A 20,857-nucleotide genomic window follows, 5' to 3' on the forward strand; every position below is an offset into this window, starting at 1 on the left:
TGTCATCAGGAACTAGGTTATTTGATACCAATTTTTGAGATTCAGGGTCAAGGGTCATATAACGTTGGGAAAAAAACAGAATAGGCATATTGTGCTTATACTTCCTAAAAGATGCTGCTAAAGTGAAATGGGTGCTCTTTTTTTCTTTTCATTTTGAAGCAAATAAATGTATGTATGAAATACAACATGGCTGTCCCCTAGTTCACAACTACGCTCAACCTTTATTGACTGTGAAACAGCACCCACAGGCCTCAGCGAAAACAGACCACTACTGCACCCAGAGGTAACGCTGCTTCAGACTCACAGAGATGCCGCTACACACAGATCCAATACCCCCACTGTCATTTTGGTCAGCCACAGGCACCTTCTGCGAGCATTCATCTCATGCCTACCTGTGGTGAAGGAGGGCCTAGCAGATGGTTCCGGAGCAGGCAGGGTCATGGTTTTGCTGGGAGGCTCATGGACAGGAAGCGAGGTATTCGCAGAGGCAGGAGAGGATTTGGCCCTGGAGAGAGGCCGGTGCCCTCCATGGAGGTTGGGGACCCCCAACGTGTCGTGGGGACTGTGCCGCTTAAGTTGCTGCTGCATTCGTTGATGCTGTTCCCAGATGTAGGCCTGCTGATGACACAGAATAACAGGGCAATCACTACAAACCGCACAGACATCCATGTACGCTGTGGCTCGAAGTGTGTTCGCGTGATGTCTGGGCTGCACTTTCATATCACTAAGCCTGCTTGTGCTAAACACCTCACGAGGACTTACTGTGCCTGTGCTCCGCAGTCCCTCGCTCGTAGCATTTGTGCAGCACAGCCATGATAACTGAGGGTGCTGTGCTGCACAGCTCCAGTCACTGAGCGCCATCAGCAATACTGTAGGTTTGATATCTCAGATCACTAAGCCTGATTGATAGTGTCACGTTCCTGAGTCTGTGCTACACAACCGGGTCGGTGTCTGTGCTGCACAGTGCACACTGCTCGCCGTGCCTCTGCTGCACAGTCCTGATCACTGACTTTCCTTTTCTGAGGGACTGATCCCATAGAATTTGCAGTGCATAGTACACAATTGTTGTGAATGGCTGTGCTGCACAGCTTCCCACTACAGACAACATTCATGCTGCACCACCGCTGCACAGCTTTACTGATTTAGTTGTGTATTGCAAGGTGTGCCGCCTTCCGGCCAGTTGCAATCAACAAGAGACAATATAGGGGTGAAGTGCTGCACATTTCAAGACAGATACACATGGGGATTTTGCGCTACATCATTGAACGTACACCTGCTGCAGCGATTCCCAACACTCACATTATGTGGCACACACATACATGTCTTTGGCAGCGTTACAACTGCACTGTCCCTTTCTGAGGCCTGTGTGTGCTGCACAGCTTCAAACAACTGAGATAATGTATACTGCTCGGCAGACCACCACTGCCGGGACAGCAGTACCAAGTAAGAGTGCCACAATGTATAGTCTTCCGAGTACCCAACTACCAAAAACATGCATACTATTTGTAATCTCACTGTGGAGTTAGATGACCTCTACCGCCAAGCACAGTTAGCACTGACACTGCTGCACTGTACGCATTGCCAGATACAAACAGGTCACTGTGCAGTATACGGAGCCACATCACTGCTGGCACAGGAAGCATGCCCAGGTGTAAACGTGTCACAGTGCAGTGCCCAGAGCACTGCAAGCACAAAAGAATATAAATACCTATACACAGGTAACAGCGCAATATCCTCAGCATCAACACTGCTGGGTCAGGGAGCACCGACAGATATAACCAGGAGTCAGGACACTATACAAACCACCAACACTGTTAGCATCAGAAGCACTGCCAGAGTTAACCAGGAGTCTATACACAATACAAACCACCGACACTGTTAGCATCAGAAGCACTGCCTGATATAACCAGGAGTCTATACACAATACAAACCACCGACACTGTTAGCATCAGAAGCACTGCCAGATATAACCAGGAGTCTAGACACAATACAAACGACCAACACTGCTAGCATCAGAAGCATGCCAGATATAACCAGGAGTCTAGACACTATACAAACCACCGACACTGCTAGACTCAGAAGCACTGCCTGATATAACCAGGAGTCTAGACACAATACAAACCACCAACACTGCTAGCATCAGAAGCACTGCCTGATATAACCAGGAGTCTAGACACTATACAAACCATCAACACTGCTGGCATCAGAAGCACTGCCAGATATAACCAGGAGTCAGGACACTATACAAACCACCGACACTGTTAGCATCAGAAGCACTGCCAGATATAACCAGAAGTCTATATACTATACAAACCACTGACACTGTTAGCATCAGAAGCACTGCCAGATATAACCAGGAGTCTGTACACAATACAAACCACTGACACTGCTAGCATCAGAAGCACTGCCTGATATAACCAGGAGTCTATACACAATACAAACCACCGACACTGTTAGCATCAGAAGCACTGCCAGATATAACCAGGAGTCTATATACTATACAAACCACTGACACTGTTAGCGTCAGAAGCACTGCCAGATATAACCAGGAGTCTGTACACAATACAAACCACCGACATTGCTAGCATCAGAAGCACTGCCAGATATAACCAGGAGTCTAGACACTATACAAACCGCTGACACTGCTAGCATCAGAAGCACTGCCAGATATAACCAGGAGTCTAGACACTATACAAACCACTGACACTGCTGCATCAGAAGCACTGCCAGATATAACCAGGAGTCCGGACACTATACAAACCACCGACACTGTTAGCATTAGAAGTACTGCCAGATATAACCAGGAGTCTAGACACAATACAAACCACCGACACTGTTAGCATCAGAAGTACTGCCAGATATAACCAGGAGTCTATACACAATACAAACCACCGACACTGTTAGCATCAGAAGCACTGCCAGATATAACAAGAAGTCAGGACAATATACCAACCACCGACACTCTTAGCATCAGAAGCACTGCCAGATATAACCAGGAGCCAGGACACTATACAAACCACTGACACTGTTAGCATCAGAAGCACTGCCAGATATAACCAGGAGTCTATACACAATACAAACCACCAACACTGTTAGCATTAGAAGTACTGCCGGATATAACCAGGAGTATATACACTATACAAACCACTGACACTGTTAGCATCAGAAGCACTGCCAAATATAAACAGGAGTCTAGACACAATACAAACCACCAACACTGTTAGCATTAGAAGTACTGCCGGATATAACCAGGAGTATATACACTATACAAACCACTGACACTGTTAGCATCAGAAGCACTGCCAAATATAAACAGGAGTCTATACACTATACAAACCACTGACACTGCTAGCATCAGAAGCACTGCCAGATATAACCAGGAGTCTATACACTATACAAACCACTGACACTGCTGCATCAGAAGCACTGCCAGATATAACCAGGAGTCCGGACACTATACAAACCACCGACACTGTTAGCATTAGAAGTACTGCCAGATATAACCAAGAGTCTAGACACAATACAAACGACCGACACTGTTAGCATTAGAAGTACTGCCAGATATAACCAGGAGTCTAGACACAATACAAACCACCGACACTGTTAGCATCAGAAGTACTGCCAGATATAACCAGGAGTCTATACACAATACAAACCACCGACACTGTTAGCATCAGAAGCACTGCCAGATATAACCAGGAGTCAGGACAATATACCAACCACCGACACTCTTAGCATCAGAAGCACTGCCAGATATAACCAGGAGCCAGGACACTATACAAACCACCGACACTGTTAGCATCAGAAGCACTGCCAGATATAACCAGGAGTCTATACACAATACAAACCACCGACTGCTGGCCATCAGAAGCACTGCCAGAGTTAAACAGGAGTCAATACACTATACAAACCACCTACACTGTTAGCATCAGAAGCACTGCCAGATATAACCAGGAGTCAGGACACTATACAAACCGCTGTCACTGCTGGCATCAGAAGCACTGCCAGAGTTAACCAGGAGTCTATACACTATACAAAGCACCAACACGGTTAGCATCTGAAGCACAGCCAGATATAACCAGGAGCCTAGACACTATACAAACCACTGACACTGCTGGCATCTGAAGCACTGCCAGTTATAACCAGGAGCCTATACACAATACAAACCACCGACACTGTTAGCATCAGAAGCTCTGCCAGATATAACCAGGAGTCTAGACACTATACAAACCACCGACACTGCTGGCATCTGAAGCACTGCCAGTTATAACCAGGAGCCTATACACTATACAAACCCTGGCATCGGAAGCACTGCCAGATATAACCAGGAGTCTGTACACTATACAAACCACCAACACTGCTGGCATCGGGAGGCAGTGACAGATATCATCAGGAGTCTGGACACTATACAAACCACCAACACTGCTAGTATCGGAAGCACTGCCAGATATAACCAGGAATCTGGACACTATACAAACCATCGACACTGCTGGCATCGGGAGGCAGTGACAGATATCATCAGGAGTCTGGACACTATACAAACCACCAACACTGCTAGTATCGGAAGCACTGCCAGATATAACCAGGAATCTGGACACTATACAAACCATCGACACTGCTGGCATCGGGAGGCACTGTCAGATGTAACCAGGAGCCTGTGCACGATATAAACCACTGACGCTGCTGGCATCGGCAAGCAGTGACAGATATAATCAGGATTCTGTACACTATATAAATCACTGACACTGCTGTCATCGGGAGGCAGTGACAGATATAATCAGGAGTCTGTACACAATACAAACCACCGACACTGCTAGCATTGGAAGGAAGCACTGCCAGATATAACCAGGAGTCTGGACACTATACAAACCACCGACACTGCTAGCATCAGCAGCACTGGCAGATAAAACCAGGAGTCTGGACACTATGCAAACCACTGACAATGCTGGCATTGGGAGGCAGTGACAGATAGAAGCAGGAGTCTGGACACTATACAAACCACTGACACTGCTAGCATCAGGAGGCACTGCTAGATATAACCAGGAGTCTGTACACTATACAAACCACCGACACTGCTGGCATCGGGAGGCAGTGAAGGATATAATCAGGAGTCTGTACACTATACAAATCACCGACACTGCTGCCATCGGGAGGCAGTGACACATATAATCAGGAGTCTGTACACTATACAAACCACCGACACTGCTGGCATCGGGAGGCAGTGTCAGATATAATCAGGAGTTGGTACACTATACAAACCACCAACACTGCTGGCATCGGGAGGCAGTGACAGATATACTCAGGAGTCTGTACACTATACAAACTACCAACACTGCTAGCATTGGAAGCACTGCTAGATATAACCAGGAGTTTGGACACTACACAAACCTCCGACATGGTTGGCATCAGAAGCTCTGCCATTTATAACCAGGAGCCTATACACTATACAAACCACTGACACTGCTGGCATCGGGAGGCAGTGACAGATATAACCAGGAGACTGAACACAATACAAACCACTGAAATTGCTGGCATCGGAAGCACTGCCAGACATAACCAGGAGTCCGGACACTATACAATCCACGACACTGCTAGCATCGGAAGCACTGCAAGAAATAACCAGGAGTCTGAACACAATACAAACCACTGACACTGCTGGCATCGGAAGCACTGCCAGATATAACCCGGAGTCCGGACACTATACAATCCACCGACACTGCTCAAATCGGAAGCACTGCCAGATATAACCAGGAGTCTGAACACTATACAAACCACTGACACTGCTGGCATCGGAACCACTGATCAGGAGTCCGGACACTATACAAACCGCTGATACTGCTGGCATCAGAAGCACTGCCAGAGTTAACCAGGAGACCAGACACTATACAAACCACCGCCACTGCTGGCATCCGAAGCACTGACATTATAATGAGGAGTCTGGACACTATACAAATCACCAACACTGCTGGCACTTGAAGCTATGACAGATATAACCAGGAGCCTGAACACTATACAAACTGCTGACACTGCTGGCACCTGAAGCTCTGACAGAGATAACCAGAAGTCTGGACACTATTCAAACCACCAACACTGCTGGCATCGGAAGCACTGACAATATGATGAGGAGTCTGGACACTATACAAACTACTAACACTACTGGCACCGGAAGGTATGAGAGATATAACCAGGAGCCTGGACACTACACAAACTGCTGGCACCGGAAGCACCGATGGATATAACCAGGAGTCTGGTCACTATACAAACCGCCAACACTGCTGGCACCGGAAGCACTGACAGATATAACAAAAAGTGTGGACATAATGCAAACCGCCAACACTGCTGCCACAGAAAGCACTGCCAGATATAACCAGGAGTCTATACACAATACAAATGAAATGATTACGCACTTGTATAGCGCACGACTACCCGTAGGCATCTCGGAGCTTGTACGAATACCATCGAGGAGCCCTTCCTGGCCTTTTCCTGTGAGGAGCCCACTCCTGGGCACCCCCAAGGTGAAGTCAGACATCCTCACCGTTGTTGAGGCCGTTGTAGAGATTGAGCAAGCTATTGCCCAGCGGTGCAGAGTGGGACTCATGATTAGAATAGGCACCGAGGCGAGAATTATCAGGTCTGAGGAAATTGAGCCTGAGACCCGCCGAGGCGGGAATTGAACCCTGGTCCAGTCCAGACTACTGCATCAGGGTCTGCCGCTCTAACCATTGGGCCACACTTCTCTACCTAGTCTAGACACTATACAAACCGCTGACACTGCTGGCATCTGAAGCACTGCCAGATATAACCAGGAGTCTGGACACTATACAAACCACCGACACTGCTGGCATCAGAAGCACTGCCATATATAACCAGGAGTCTGGACACTATACAAACCACCGACACTGCTGGCATCAGAAGCACTGCCAGATATAACCAGAAGTCTGGACACTATACAAACCACCAACACTGCTGGCATCTGAAGCGCTGCCATATATAACCAGGAGTCTGTACACTATACAAACCGCTAACACTGCTGGCATCAGAAGCACTGCCAGAGTTAACCAGGAGTCCGGACACTATACAAACCACTGCCATTGCTGGCATCGGAAGCACTGACAATATAATGAGGAGTCTGGACACTATACAAATCACCAACACTACTGCCACCTGAAGCTATGACAGATATAACCAGGGCCCTCGACACTATACTAACTGCTGGCATCGGAAGCACCGATGGATATAACCAGGAGTCTGGACACTGTACAAACTGCTGACACTTCTGGCATCGGAAGAACCAATGGATATAACCAGGAGTCTGGACACTGTACAAACTGCTGACACTTCTGGCATCGGAAGAACCAATGGATATAACCAGGAGTCTGGTCACTATACAAACCGCCAACACTGCTGGCACCGGAAGCACTGACAGATATAACCAGGAGCCTGGACACTATAGAAACCGCAGACACTGATGGCATCTGAAGCACTGCCATATATAACCAGGAGTCTGGACACTATACAAACTGCTGACACTGCTGGCATCTGAAGCACTGCCATATATAACCAGGAGTCTGGACACTATACAAATCACCAACACTACTGGTGCCAGAAGCACTGCCAGATATAACCAGAAGCCTGGACACTATACAACTCACCAACACTACTGGTGCCAGAAGCACTGCCAGATATAACCAGGAGCCTGGACACTATACAAATCACCAACACTACTGGTGCCAGAAGCACTGCCAGATATAACCAGGAGCCTGGACACTATACAAATCACCAACACTACTGGTGCCAGAAGCACTGCCAGATATAACCAGGAGCCTGGACACTATACAAATCACCAACACTACTGGTGCCAGAAGCACTGCCAGATATAACCAGGAGCCTGGACACTATACAACTCACCAACACAACTGGTGCCAGAAGCACTGCCAGATATAACCAGGAGCCTGGACACTATACAAATCACCAACACTACTGGTGCCAGAAGCACTGCCAGATATAACCAGGAGCCTGGACACTATACAACTCACCAACACTACTGGTGCCAGAAGCACTGCCAGATATAACCAGGAGCCTGGACACTATACAAATCACCAACACTACTGGTGCCAGAAGCACTGCCAGATATAACCAGGAGCCTGGACACTATACAAATCACCAACACTACTGGTGCCAGAAGCACTGCCAGATATAACCAGGAGCCTGGACACTATACAAACCACCGACACTGCTGGGATCGGAAGCACTGCCAGATATAACCAGGAGCCTGGACACTATACAAATCACCAACACTACTGGTGCCAGAAGCACTGCCAGATATAACCAGGAGCCTGGACACTATACAAATCACCAACACTACTGGTGCCAGAAGCACTGCCAGATATAACCAGGAGCCTGGACACTATACAAACCACCGACACTGCTGGGATCGGAAGCACTGCCAGATATAACCAGGAGCCTGGACACTATACAAATCACCAACACTACTGGTGCCAGAAGCACTGCCAGATATAACCAGGAGCCTGGACACTATACAAACCACCGACACTGCTGGGATCGGAAGCACTGCCAGATATAACCAGGAGCCTGGACACTATACAAACCACCGACACTGCTGGGATCGGAAGCACTGCCAGATATAACCAGGAGCCTGGACACTATACAAATCACCAACACTACTGGTGCCAGAAGCACTGCCAGATATAACCAGGAGCCTGGACACTATACAAACCACCGACACTGCTGGGATCGGAAGCACTGCCAGATATAACCAGGAGCCTGGACACTATGCAAACCACCAACACTGCTGGGATCGGAAGCACTGCCAGATATAACCAGGAGCCTGGACACTATACAAACCACCGACACTGCTGGGATCGGAAGCACTGCCAGATATAACCAGGAGCCTGGACACTATACAAACCACCGACACTGCTGGGATCGGAAGCACTGCCAGATATAACCAGGAGCCTGGACACTATACAAACCACTGACACTGCTGGGATCGGAAGCACTGCCAGATATAACCAGGGCCCTCGACACTATACAAACCACCGACACTGCTGAGATCAGAAGCACTGCCAGATATAACCAGCAGCCTGGACACTATACAAATCACCAACACTACTGGTGCCAGAAGCACTGCCAGATATAACCAGGAGCCTGGACACTATACAAACCACCGACACTGCTGGGATCGGAAGCACTGCCAGATATAACCAGGAGCCTGGACACTATACAAACCACCGACACTGCTGGGATCGGACGCACTGCCAGATATAACCAGGAGCCTGGATACTATACAAACCACCGACACTGCTGGGATCAGAAGCACTGCCAGATATAACCAGGAGCCTGGACACTATACAAACCACCGACACTGCTGGGATCGGAAGCACTGCCAGATATAACCAGGAGCCTGGACACTATACAAACCACCGACACTGCTGGGATCGGAAGCACTGCCAGATATAACCAGGAGCCTGGACACTATACAAACCACCGACACTGCTGGGATCGGAAGCACTGCCAGATATAACCAGGGCCCTCGACACTATACTAACTGCTCGCATCGGAAGCACCGATGGATATAACCAGGAGTCTGGACACTGTACAAACCACCGACACTGCTGGGATCAGAAGCACTGCCAGATATAACCAGGAGCCTGGACACTATACAAACCACCGACACTGCTGGGATCGGAAGCACTGCCAGATATAACCAGGAGCCTGGACACTATACAAACCACCGACACTGCTGGGATCTGAAGCACTGCCAGATATAACCAGGAGCCTGGACACTATACAAACCACCGACACTGCTGGGATCGGAAGCACTGCCAGATATAACCAGGGCCCTCGACACTATACTAACTGCTCGCATCGGAAGCACCAATGGATATAACCAGGAGTCTGGACACTGTACAAACCACCGACACTGCTGGGATCGGAAGCACTGCCAGATATAACCAGGAGCCTGGACACTATACAAACCACCGACACTGCTGGGATCGGAAGCACTGCCAGATATAACCAGGAGCCTGGACACTATACAAACCACCGACACTGCTGGGATCGGAAGCACTGCCAAATATAACCAGGAGCCTGGACACTATACAAACCACTGACACTGCTGGGATCGGAAGCACTGCCAGATATAACCAGGAGCCTGGACACTATACAAACCACCGACACTGCTGGGATCGGAAGCACTGCCAGATATAACCAGGAGCCTGGACACTATACAAACCACCGACACTGCTGGGATCGGAAGCACTGCCAGATATAACCAGGAGCCTGGACACTATACAAACCACCGACACTGCTGGGATCGGAAGCACTGCCAGATATAACCAGGAGCCTGGATACTATACAAACCACCGACACTGCTGGGATCGGAAGCACTGCCAGATATAACCAGGAGCCTGGACACTATACAAACCACCGACACTGCTGGGATCGGAAGCACTGCCAGATATAACCAGGAGCCTGGATACTATACAAACCACCGACACTGCTGGGATCGGAAGCACTGCCAGATATAACCAGGAGCCTGGACACTATACAAACCACCGACACTGCTGGGATCGGAAGCACTGCCAGATATAACCAGGGCCCTCGACACTATACTAACTGCTCGCATCGGAAGCACCAATGGATATAACCAGGAGTCTGAACACAATACAAACCACTGACACTGCTGGCATCGGAAGCACTGCCAGATATAACCTGGAGTCCGGACACTATACAATCCACCGACACTGCTCAAATCGGAAGCACTGCCAGATATAACCAGGAGTCTGAACACTATACAAACCACTGACACTGCTGGCATCGGAACCACTGATCAGGAGTCCGGACACTATACAAACCGCTGATACTGCTGGCATCAGAAGCACTGCCAGAGTTAACCAGGAGACCAGACACTATACAAACCACCGCCACTGCTGGCATCCGAAGCACTGACATTATAATGAGGAGTCTGGACACTATACAAATCACCAACACTGCTGGCACTTGAAGCTATGACAGATATAACCAGGAGCCTGAACACTATACAAACTGCTGACACTGCTGGCACCTGAAGCTCTGACAGAGATAACCAGAAGTCTGGACACTATTCAAACCACCAACACTGCTGGCATCGGAAGCACTGCCAGATATAACCAGGGCCCTCGACACTATACAAACCACCGACACTGCTGAGATCAGAAGCACTGCCAGATATAACCAGCAGCCTGGACACTATACAAATCACCAACACTACTGGTGCCAGAAGCACTGCCAGATATAACCAGGAGCCTGGACACTATACAAACCACCGACACTGCTGGGATCGGAAGCACTGCCAAATATAACCAGGAGCCTGGACACTATACAAACCACTGACACTGCTGGGATCGGAAGCACTGCCAGATATAACCAGGAGCCTGGACACTATACAAACCACCGACACTGCTGGGATTGGAAGCACTGCCAGATATAACCAGGAGCCTGGACACTATACAAACCACCGACACTGCTGGGATCGGAAGCACTGCCAGATATAACCAGGAGCCTGGACACTATACAAACCACCGACACTGCTGGGATCGGAAGCACTGCCAGATATAACCAGGAGCCTGGATACTATACAAACCACCGACACTGCTGGGATCGGAAGCACTGCCAGATATAACCAGGAGCCTGGACACTATACAAACCACCGACACTGCTGGGATCGGAAGCACTGCCAGATATAACCAGGAGCCTGGATACTATACAAACCACCGACACTGCTGGGATCGGAAGCACTGCCAGATATAACCAGGAGCCTGGACACTATACAAACCACCGACACTGCTGGGATCGGAAGCACTGCCAGATATAACCAGGGCCCTCAACACTATACTAACTGCTCGCATCGGAAGCACCAATGGATATAACCAGGAGTCTGAACACAATACAAACCACTGACACTGCTGGCATCGGAAGCACTGCCAGATATAACCCGGAGTCCGGACACTATACAATCCACCGACACTGCTCAAATCGGAAGCACTGCCAGATATAACCAGGAGTCTGAACACTATACAAACCACTGACACTGCTGGCATCGGAACCACTGATCAGGAGTCCGGACACTATACAAACCGCTGATACTGCTGGCATCGGAACCACTGATCAGGAGTCCGGACACTATACAAACCGCTGATACTGCTGGCATCAGAAGCACTGCCAGAGTTAACCAGGAGACCAGACACTATACAAACCACCGCCACTGCTGGCATCCGAAGCACTGACATTATAATGAGGAGTCTGGACACTATACAAATCACCAACACTGCTGGCACTTGAAGCTATGACAGATATAACCAGGAGCCTGAACACTATACAAACTGCTGACACTGCTGGCACCTGAAGCTCTGACAGAGATAACCAGAAGTCTGGACACTATTCAAACCACCAACACTGCTGGCATCGGAAGCACTGCCAGATATAACCAGGGCCCTCGACACTATACAAACCACCGACACTGCTGAGATCAGAAGCACTGCCAGATATAACCAGCAGCCTGGACACTATACAAATCACCAACACTACTGGTGCCAGAAGCACTGCCAGATATAACCAGGAGCCTGGACACTATACAAACCACCGACACTGCTGGGATCGGAAGCACTGCCAAATATAACCAGGAGCCTGGACACTATACAAACCACTGACACTGCTGGGATCGGAAGCACTGCCAGATATAACCAGGAGCCTGGACACTATACAAACCACCGACACTGCTGGGATTGGAAGCACTGCCAGATATAACCAGGAGCCTGGACACTATACAAACCACCGACACTGCTGGGATCGGAAGCACTGCCAGATATAACCAGGAGCCTGGACACTATACAAACCACCGACACTGCTGGGATCGGAAGCACTGCCAGATATAACCAGGAGCCTGGATACTATACAAACCACCGACACTGCTGGGATCGGAAGCACTGCCAGATATAACCAGGAGCCTGGACACTATACAAACCACCGACACTGCTGGGATCGGAAGCACTGCCAGATATAACCAGGAGCCTGGATACTATACAAACCACCGACACTGCTGGGATCGGAAGCACTGCCAGATATAACCAGGAGCCTGGACACTATACAAACCACCGACACTGCTGGGATCGGAAGCACTGCCAGATATAACCAGGGCCCTCAACACTATACTAACTGCTCGCATCGGAAGCACCAATGGATATAACCAGGAGTCTGAACACAATACAAACCACTGACACTGCTGGCATCGGAAGCACTGCCAGATATAACCCGGAGTCCGGACACTATACAATCCACCGACACTGCTCAAATCGGAAGCACTGCCAGATATAACCAGGAGTCTGAACACTATACAAACCACTGACACTGCTGGCATCGGAACCACTGATCAGGAGTCCGGACACTATACAAACCGCTGATACTGCTGGCATCAGAAGCACTGCCAGAGTTAACCAGGAGACCAGACACTATACAAACCACCGCCACTGCTGGCATCCGAAGCACTGACATTATAATGAGGAGTCTGGACACTATACAAATCACCAACACTGCTGGCACTTGAAGCTATGACAGATATAACCAGGAGCCTGAACACTATACAAACTGCTGACACTGCTGGCACCTGAAGCTCTGACAGAGATAACCAGAAGTCTGGACACTATTCAAACCACCAACACTGCTGGCATCGGAAGCACTGACAATATGATGAGGAGTCTGGATACTATACAAACTACTAACACTACTGGCACCGGAAGGTATGAGAGATATAACCAGGAGCCTGGACACTACACAAACTGCTGGCACCGGAAGCACCGATGGATATAACCAGGAGTCTGGTCACTATACAAACCGCCAACACTGCTGGCACCGGAAGCACTGACAGATATAACAAAAAGTGTGGACATAATGCAAACCGCCAACACTGCTGCCACAGAAAGCACTGCCAGATATAACCAGGAGTCTATACACAATACAAATGAAATGATTACGCACTTGTATAGCGCACGACTACCCGTAGGCATCTCGGAGCTTGTACGAATACCATCGAGGAGCCCTTCCTGGCCTTTTCCTGTGAGGAGCCCCCTCCTGGGCACCCCCAAGGTGAAGTCAGACATCCTCACCGTTGTTGAGGCCGTTGTAGAGATTGAGCAAGCTATTGCCCAGCGGTGCAGAGTGGGACTCATGATTAGAATAGGCACCGAGGCGAGAATTATCAGGTCTGAGGAAATTGAGCCTGAGACCCGCCGAGGCGGGAATTGAACCCTGGTCCAGTCCAGACTACTGCATCAGGGTCTGCCGCTCTAACCATTGGGCCACACTTCTCTACCTAGTCTAGACACTATACAAACCGCTGACACTGCTGGCATCTGAAGCACTGCCAGATATAACCAGGAGTCTGGACACTATACAAACCACCGACACTGCTGGCATCAGAAGCACTGCCATATATAACCAGGAGTCTGGACACTATACAAACCATCGACACTGCTGGCATCAGAAGCACTGCCAGATATAACCAGAAGTCTGGACACTATACAAACCACCAACACTGCTGGCATCTGAAGCGCTGCCATATATAACCAGGAGTCTGTACACTATACAAACCGCTAACACTGCTGGCATCAGAAGCACTGCCAGAGTTAACCAGGAGTCCGGACACTATACAAACCACTGCCATTGCTGGCATCGGAAGCACTGACAATATAATGAGGAGTCTGGACACTATACAAATCACCAACACTACTGCCACCTGAAGCTATGACAGATATAACCAGGGCCCTCGACACTATACTAACTGCTGGCATCGGAAGCACCGATGGATATAACCAGGAGTCTGGACACTGTACAAACTGCTGACACTTCTGGCATCGGAAGAACCAATGGATATAACCAGGAGTCTGGACACTGTACAAACTGCTGACACTTCTGGCATCGGAAGAACCAATGGATATAACCAGGAGTCTGGTCACTATACAAACCGCCAACACTGCTGGCACCGGAAGCACTGACAGATATAACCAGGAGCCTGGACACTATAGAAACCGCAGACACTGATGGCATCTGAAGCACTGCCATATATAACCAGGAGTCTGGACACTATACAAACTGCTGACACTGCTGGCATCTGAAGCACTGCCATATATAACCAGGAGTCTGGACACTATACAAATCACCAACACTACTGGTGCCAGAAGCACTGCCAGATATAACCAGAAGCCTGGACACTATACAACTCACCAACACTACTGGTGCCAGAAGCACTGCCAGATATAACCAGGAGCCTGGACACTATACAAATCACCAACACTACTGGTGCCAGAAGCACTGCCAGATATAACCAGGAGCCTGGACACTATACAAATCACCAACACTACTGGTGCCAGAAGCACTGCCAGATATAACCAGGAGCCTGGACACTATACAAATCACCAACACTACTGGTGCCAGAAGCACTGCCAGATATAACCAGGAGCCTGGACACTATACAACTCACCAACACAACTGGTGCCAGAAGCACTGCCAGATATAACCAGGAGCCTGGACACTATACAAATCACCAACACTACTGGTGCCAGAAGCACTGCCAGATATAACCAGGAGCCTGGACACTATACAACTCACCAACACTACTGGTGCCAGAAGCACTGCCAGATATAACCAGGAGCCTGGACACTATACAAATCACCAACACTACTGGTGCCAGAAGCACTGCCAGATATAACCAGGAGCCTGGACACTATACAAATCACCAACACTACTGGTGCCAGAAGCACTGCCAGATATAACCAGGAGCCTGGACACTATACAAACCACCGACACTGCTGGGATCGGAAGCACTGCCAGATATAACCAGGAGCCTGGACACTATACAAATCACCAACACTACTGGTGCCAGAAGCACTGCCAGATATAACCAGGAGCCTGGACACTATACAAATCACCAACACTACTGGTGCCAGAAGCACTGCCAGATATAACCAGGAGCCTGGACACTATACAAACCACCGACACTGCTGGGATCGGAAGCACTGCCAGATATAACCAGGAGCCTGGACACTATACAAATCACCAACACTACTGGTGCCAGAAGCACTGCCAGATATAACCAGGAGCCTGGACACTATACAAACCACCGACACTGCTGGGATCGGAAGCACTGCCAGACATAACCAGAAGCCTGGACACTATACAAACCACCGACACTGCTGGGATCGGAAGCACTGCCAGATATAACCAGGAGCCTGGACACTATACAAATCACCAACACTACTGGTGCCAGAAGCACTGCCAGATATAACCAGGAGCCTGGACACTATACAAACCACCGACACTGCTGGGATCGGAAGCACTGCCAGATATAACCAGGAGCCTGGACACTATGCAAACCACCGACACTGCTGGGATCGGAAGCACTGCCAGATATAACCAGGAGCCTGGACACTATACAAACCACCGACACTGCTGGGATCGGAAGCACTGCCAGATATAACCAGGAGCCTGGACACTATACAAACCACCGACACTGCTGGGATCGGAAGCACTGCCAGATATAACCAGGAGCCTGGACACTATACAAACCACTGACACTGCTGGGATCGGAAGCACTGCCAGATATAACCAGGGCCCTCGACACTATACAAACCACCGACACTGCTGAGATCAGAAGCACTGCCAGATATAACCAGCAGCCTGGACACTATACAAATCACCAACACTACTGGTGCCAGAAGCACTGCCAGATATAACCAGGAGCCTGGACACTATACAAACCACCGACACTGCTGGGATCGGAAGCACTGCCAGATATAACCAGGAGCCTGGACACTATACAAACCACCGACACTGCTGGGATCGGAAGCACTGCCAGATATAACCAGGAGCCTGGATACTATACAAACCACCGACACTGCTGGGATCAGAAGCACTGCCAGATATAACCAGGAGCCTGGACACTATACAAACCACCGACACTGCTGGGATCGGAAGCACTGCCAGATATAACCAGGAGCCTGGACACTATACAAACCACCGACACTGCTGGGATCGGAAGCACTGCCAGATATAACCAGGAGCCTGGACACTATACAAACCACCGACACTGCTGGGATCGGAAGCACTGCCAGATATAACCAGGGCCCTCGACACTATACTAACTGCTCGCATCGGAAGCACCGATGGATATAACCAGGAGTCTGGACACTGTACAAACCACCGACACTGCTGGGATCAGAAGCACTGCCAGATATGACCAGGAGCCTGGACACTATACAAACCACCGACACTGCTGGGATCGGAAGCACTGCCAGATATAACCAGGAGCCTGGACACTATACAAACCACCGACACTGCTGGGATCTGAGGCACTGCCAGATATAACCAGGAGCCTGGACACTATACAAACCACCGACACTGCTGGGATCGGAAGCACTGCCAGATATAACCAGGGCCCTCGACACTATACTAACTGCTCGCATCGGAAGCACCAATGGATATAACCAGGAGTCTGGACACTGTACAAACCACCGACACTGCTGGGATCGGAAGCACTGCCAGATATAACCAGGAGCCTGGACACTATACAAACCACCGACACTGCTGGGATCGGAAGCACTGCCAGATATAACCAGGAGCCTGGACACTATACAAACCACCGACACTGCTGGGATCGGAAGCACTGCCAAATATAACCAGGAGCCTGGACACTATACAAACCACTGACACTGCTGGGATCGGAAGCACTGCCAGATATAACCAGGAGCCTGGACACTATACAAACCACCGACACTGCTGGGATCGGAAGCACTGCCAGATATAACCAGGAGCCTGGACACTATACAAACCACCGACACTGCTGGGATCGGAAGCACTGCCAGATATAACCAGGAGCCTGGATACTATACAAACCACCGACACTGCTGGGATCGGAAGCACTGCCAGATATAACCAGGAGCCTGGACACTATACAAACCACCGACACTGCTGGGATCGGAAGCACTGCCAGATATAACCAGGAGCCTGGATACTATACAAACCACCGACACTGCTGGGATCGGAAGCACTGCCAGATATAACCAGGAGCCTGGACACTATACAAACCACCGACACTGCTGGGATCGGAAGCACTGCCAGATATAACCAGGGCCCTCGACACTATACTAACTGCTCGCATCGGAAGCACCAATGGATATAACCAGGAGTCTGGACACTGTACAAACCACCGACACTGCTGGGATCGGAAGCACTGCCAGATATAACCAGGAGTCTCTAACTCTACACAATACAACGCAGAGCACCGACACACAGAGCACCGACACTGTCAGCACAACTGGTACAAAGAGGTCACTGCGCAGTATGCAGCACGTCGTCCCCGCTGGTAGAGGAAGCACTGCCACTTCACTGTGGGATACATAGTCTTCGGACACAAGAATATTTCCGATATAAAGACGTCACTCTGTAATACAGAAGACGCCGAACAGACGGCCGAGGAATCATTACTAGAAACAAGTTTAACACTCTTCAGGCTGTACAGCGCCCACGATGCATGGCATGGAAGTACCAAGCACTCGTATGTCACTGTGGCCCCTGCTGTTTACAAAACAGAAGTGACTAATGTTGTGCCAGATGTTCAAGGTAATCACTGACGTCGTAAATGAGTGCCAATTATTTTTGCTCTAAATCTATTTATCTCATTTAGAAAAAACTGTCCTGGGCCGGTCCCAGACCCACTGGGCTGACAATAGCGATCCTGATTTACTGCGAACAGGAAGACTTGGCCAGGTATGAGCCTGACTATATAATGTGCAGTGTCAATTCCATTGACCAAATCCTTTTAAAGTTACATACCCGTTTCACGTTCATTATCATCGTATTAAAAATCGGAACTCGCGGTTTTCAAGCAGAATACTGCCATCAGGGAGCACTTGGTTAGGATTCCCAGTGAACCATGCTCACTTGCTGCTCTCTAGCGGCCACATGGAACGATAGCTCTAATGCGATTGGAAACCGACCTCTATTACAGCTAAAATAATGGGTACTTTTTGCCGTGCTTGATAGTAAGGGGTTTGTAGTTTTTTTCGCCCTGTAAATTACAGGTAGTTGCATTACAATAATTAGAGGTACTACATTTTTAAAACTTTTTGGGGGTTGTTTTTCGCTGCATCCGGATTTAAATAATTAAAAATGAAGTTTAGCGCAGAGAGCTCAGAAGAACGCGTGCAACTCATTCGTTTTTTAAAATTTAACCGGCAGTAAATGTGAGAGTACAGTTGGCATGAAGGTGTTTAATTGCATATTAAATAATGTACTGTAAAATTCTTGTGATTACTCGACCATACTTGTCAGAACCAGCCTAAGGTACACACTGTTGAGCCTGGGATCAGAGGAAGAGGAGTTATTGCCTCAGGAGTTTTGCTCCCTCACCTGCTGGTGAATCAGCTCCTCGTGCTGCTGCAATAGCCGCTGCTGGCTCCTCTCCTGATCCTTCGAGCTACCGCCTCCGTCCCTCGTGCTGTCCTGCCTCCCGCCTCGCAGGGGATCTGCTCGGCCTCTGCAGTGCTCCCCTCGATCACTGGCTGCTTCCTGCCCTCTGTCGTCAGGGTGCAGGCCCTCTTCGGCATCCATGTCCTCTGAAGGAATCTGGCGGAGGCGCGGCTTCTCCAGAACACGCTGCAGGAACGAGTAGCACAGTTAGGGGACAGACGGACGTGCTGTAACCTCAGGGTCTACCATTAGAACCTACACAGCATTCAACAATACATTAGTCAATAGTTCAATTCGATATGTGTTCAATTTCCACAACGTCTTGCAATGCATCGCCCAGAAACCTATTAATATCAACCATGCTGTGCAACCCTGCCAAAATACGTCCTTACATAGAGAGATGTTGAAGAAACTGAAAGGTACACATCTTCTGCAAACACCATGCAAGTTCTAAAACTTGCATGAACTGCTACTACTCTGCGTATTCTAAAGTGACTCCCGCTTCAATGTCTAACCTGACATGACGTGCAGAGATTACTTTCCTACCTGTGCCACCTGCTGGGACCTTTGGTATTGACATTTAAGTCACTGCTAATCAGCCCAAGACCTTGTGATTGTCCTGAAGTCTGTAGGGATTTAAAAAGATGTGTACGCATGTACGGTATATGATATCTAACAGAAAGCCTCACGGTGCATTTGAAAGTGATATGGTCCCTCCTGCCTCCCCTTCAACATGTTGAGGCAACAGTTCTGATGAAAGGGCAATCAGTTTCTGCTGAAGTAGACCAAGTGGGAATGAGCAGGATGGATAAAGATCTCCAGAGTTTTTAAACTGATCTTTCCAGCTATGAAATCTGGGCAGCTCAGGAAATATAGAACATGTGTTTAAAGTTCATCAATAAAAACAAATGGGGGGGGGGGGGGGGGGGGGAAGGTTAATTGAGAGCAAATTTACTACTCCATTACCCTCTTTGGCTCCATGCCGTACACAATCACGGTAGACAATGCTACAAGGTGCAGCTAGGTGGGAATGGAATATCATAACTCATCCAATGGTTGTTCTGCATCTCTCTCTCTCTCTAGGACTATATCTACAACAAATGGACCCAAACTATAGAATTATGCAGGGAAAATATATCAAGGCCACAGTTATGAGGAGATATCTGAATACTGTTTCATTGTCAACACATCTGCCGGCAAAATTGTAGTGTCCTCCCTAGCCCAAGTACACGTAAGAGATCACGCCACACAAAAAGCTTCGTATTACACGTCTTTATTCCTCAGCATGTAACCGTCAAGGAACAATCTACCTCATGAATTCTATCCCCATACCCAC

At 48.9% G+C, this 20,857-nt stretch overlaps 1 protein-coding gene across 4 annotated transcripts in view; it reads right to left on the minus strand.

The window, feature by feature from the left end:
* HDAC7 (histone deacetylase 7) overlaps positions 1–20,857 on the minus strand; it is a 686,142-nt gene that overhangs the window by 191,673 nt on the left and 473,612 nt on the right. For 3 of the 4 annotated variants that reach the window (XM_086964189.1, XM_086964206.1, XM_086964216.1), the window contains 2 exons: positions 19,462–19,707; positions 393–618 (listed from right to left, as the gene is read on the minus strand). In XM_086964189.1, the coding sequence (XP_086820315.1) occupies positions 393–618; positions 19,462–19,707 (472 nt within the window). The remainder of the gene's footprint in view (positions 1–392; positions 619–19,461; positions 19,708–20,857) is intronic. The other variant, XM_086964199.1, reaches the window with a different exon arrangement.

The sequence above is a fragment of the Lissotriton vulgaris genome, chromosome 1_1 (assembly GCF_964263255.1).
Source record: "Lissotriton vulgaris chromosome 1_1, aLisVul1.2, whole genome shotgun sequence".
In the NCBI taxonomy this organism is placed as follows: domain Eukaryota; kingdom Metazoa; phylum Chordata; class Amphibia; order Caudata; family Salamandridae; genus Lissotriton; species Lissotriton vulgaris.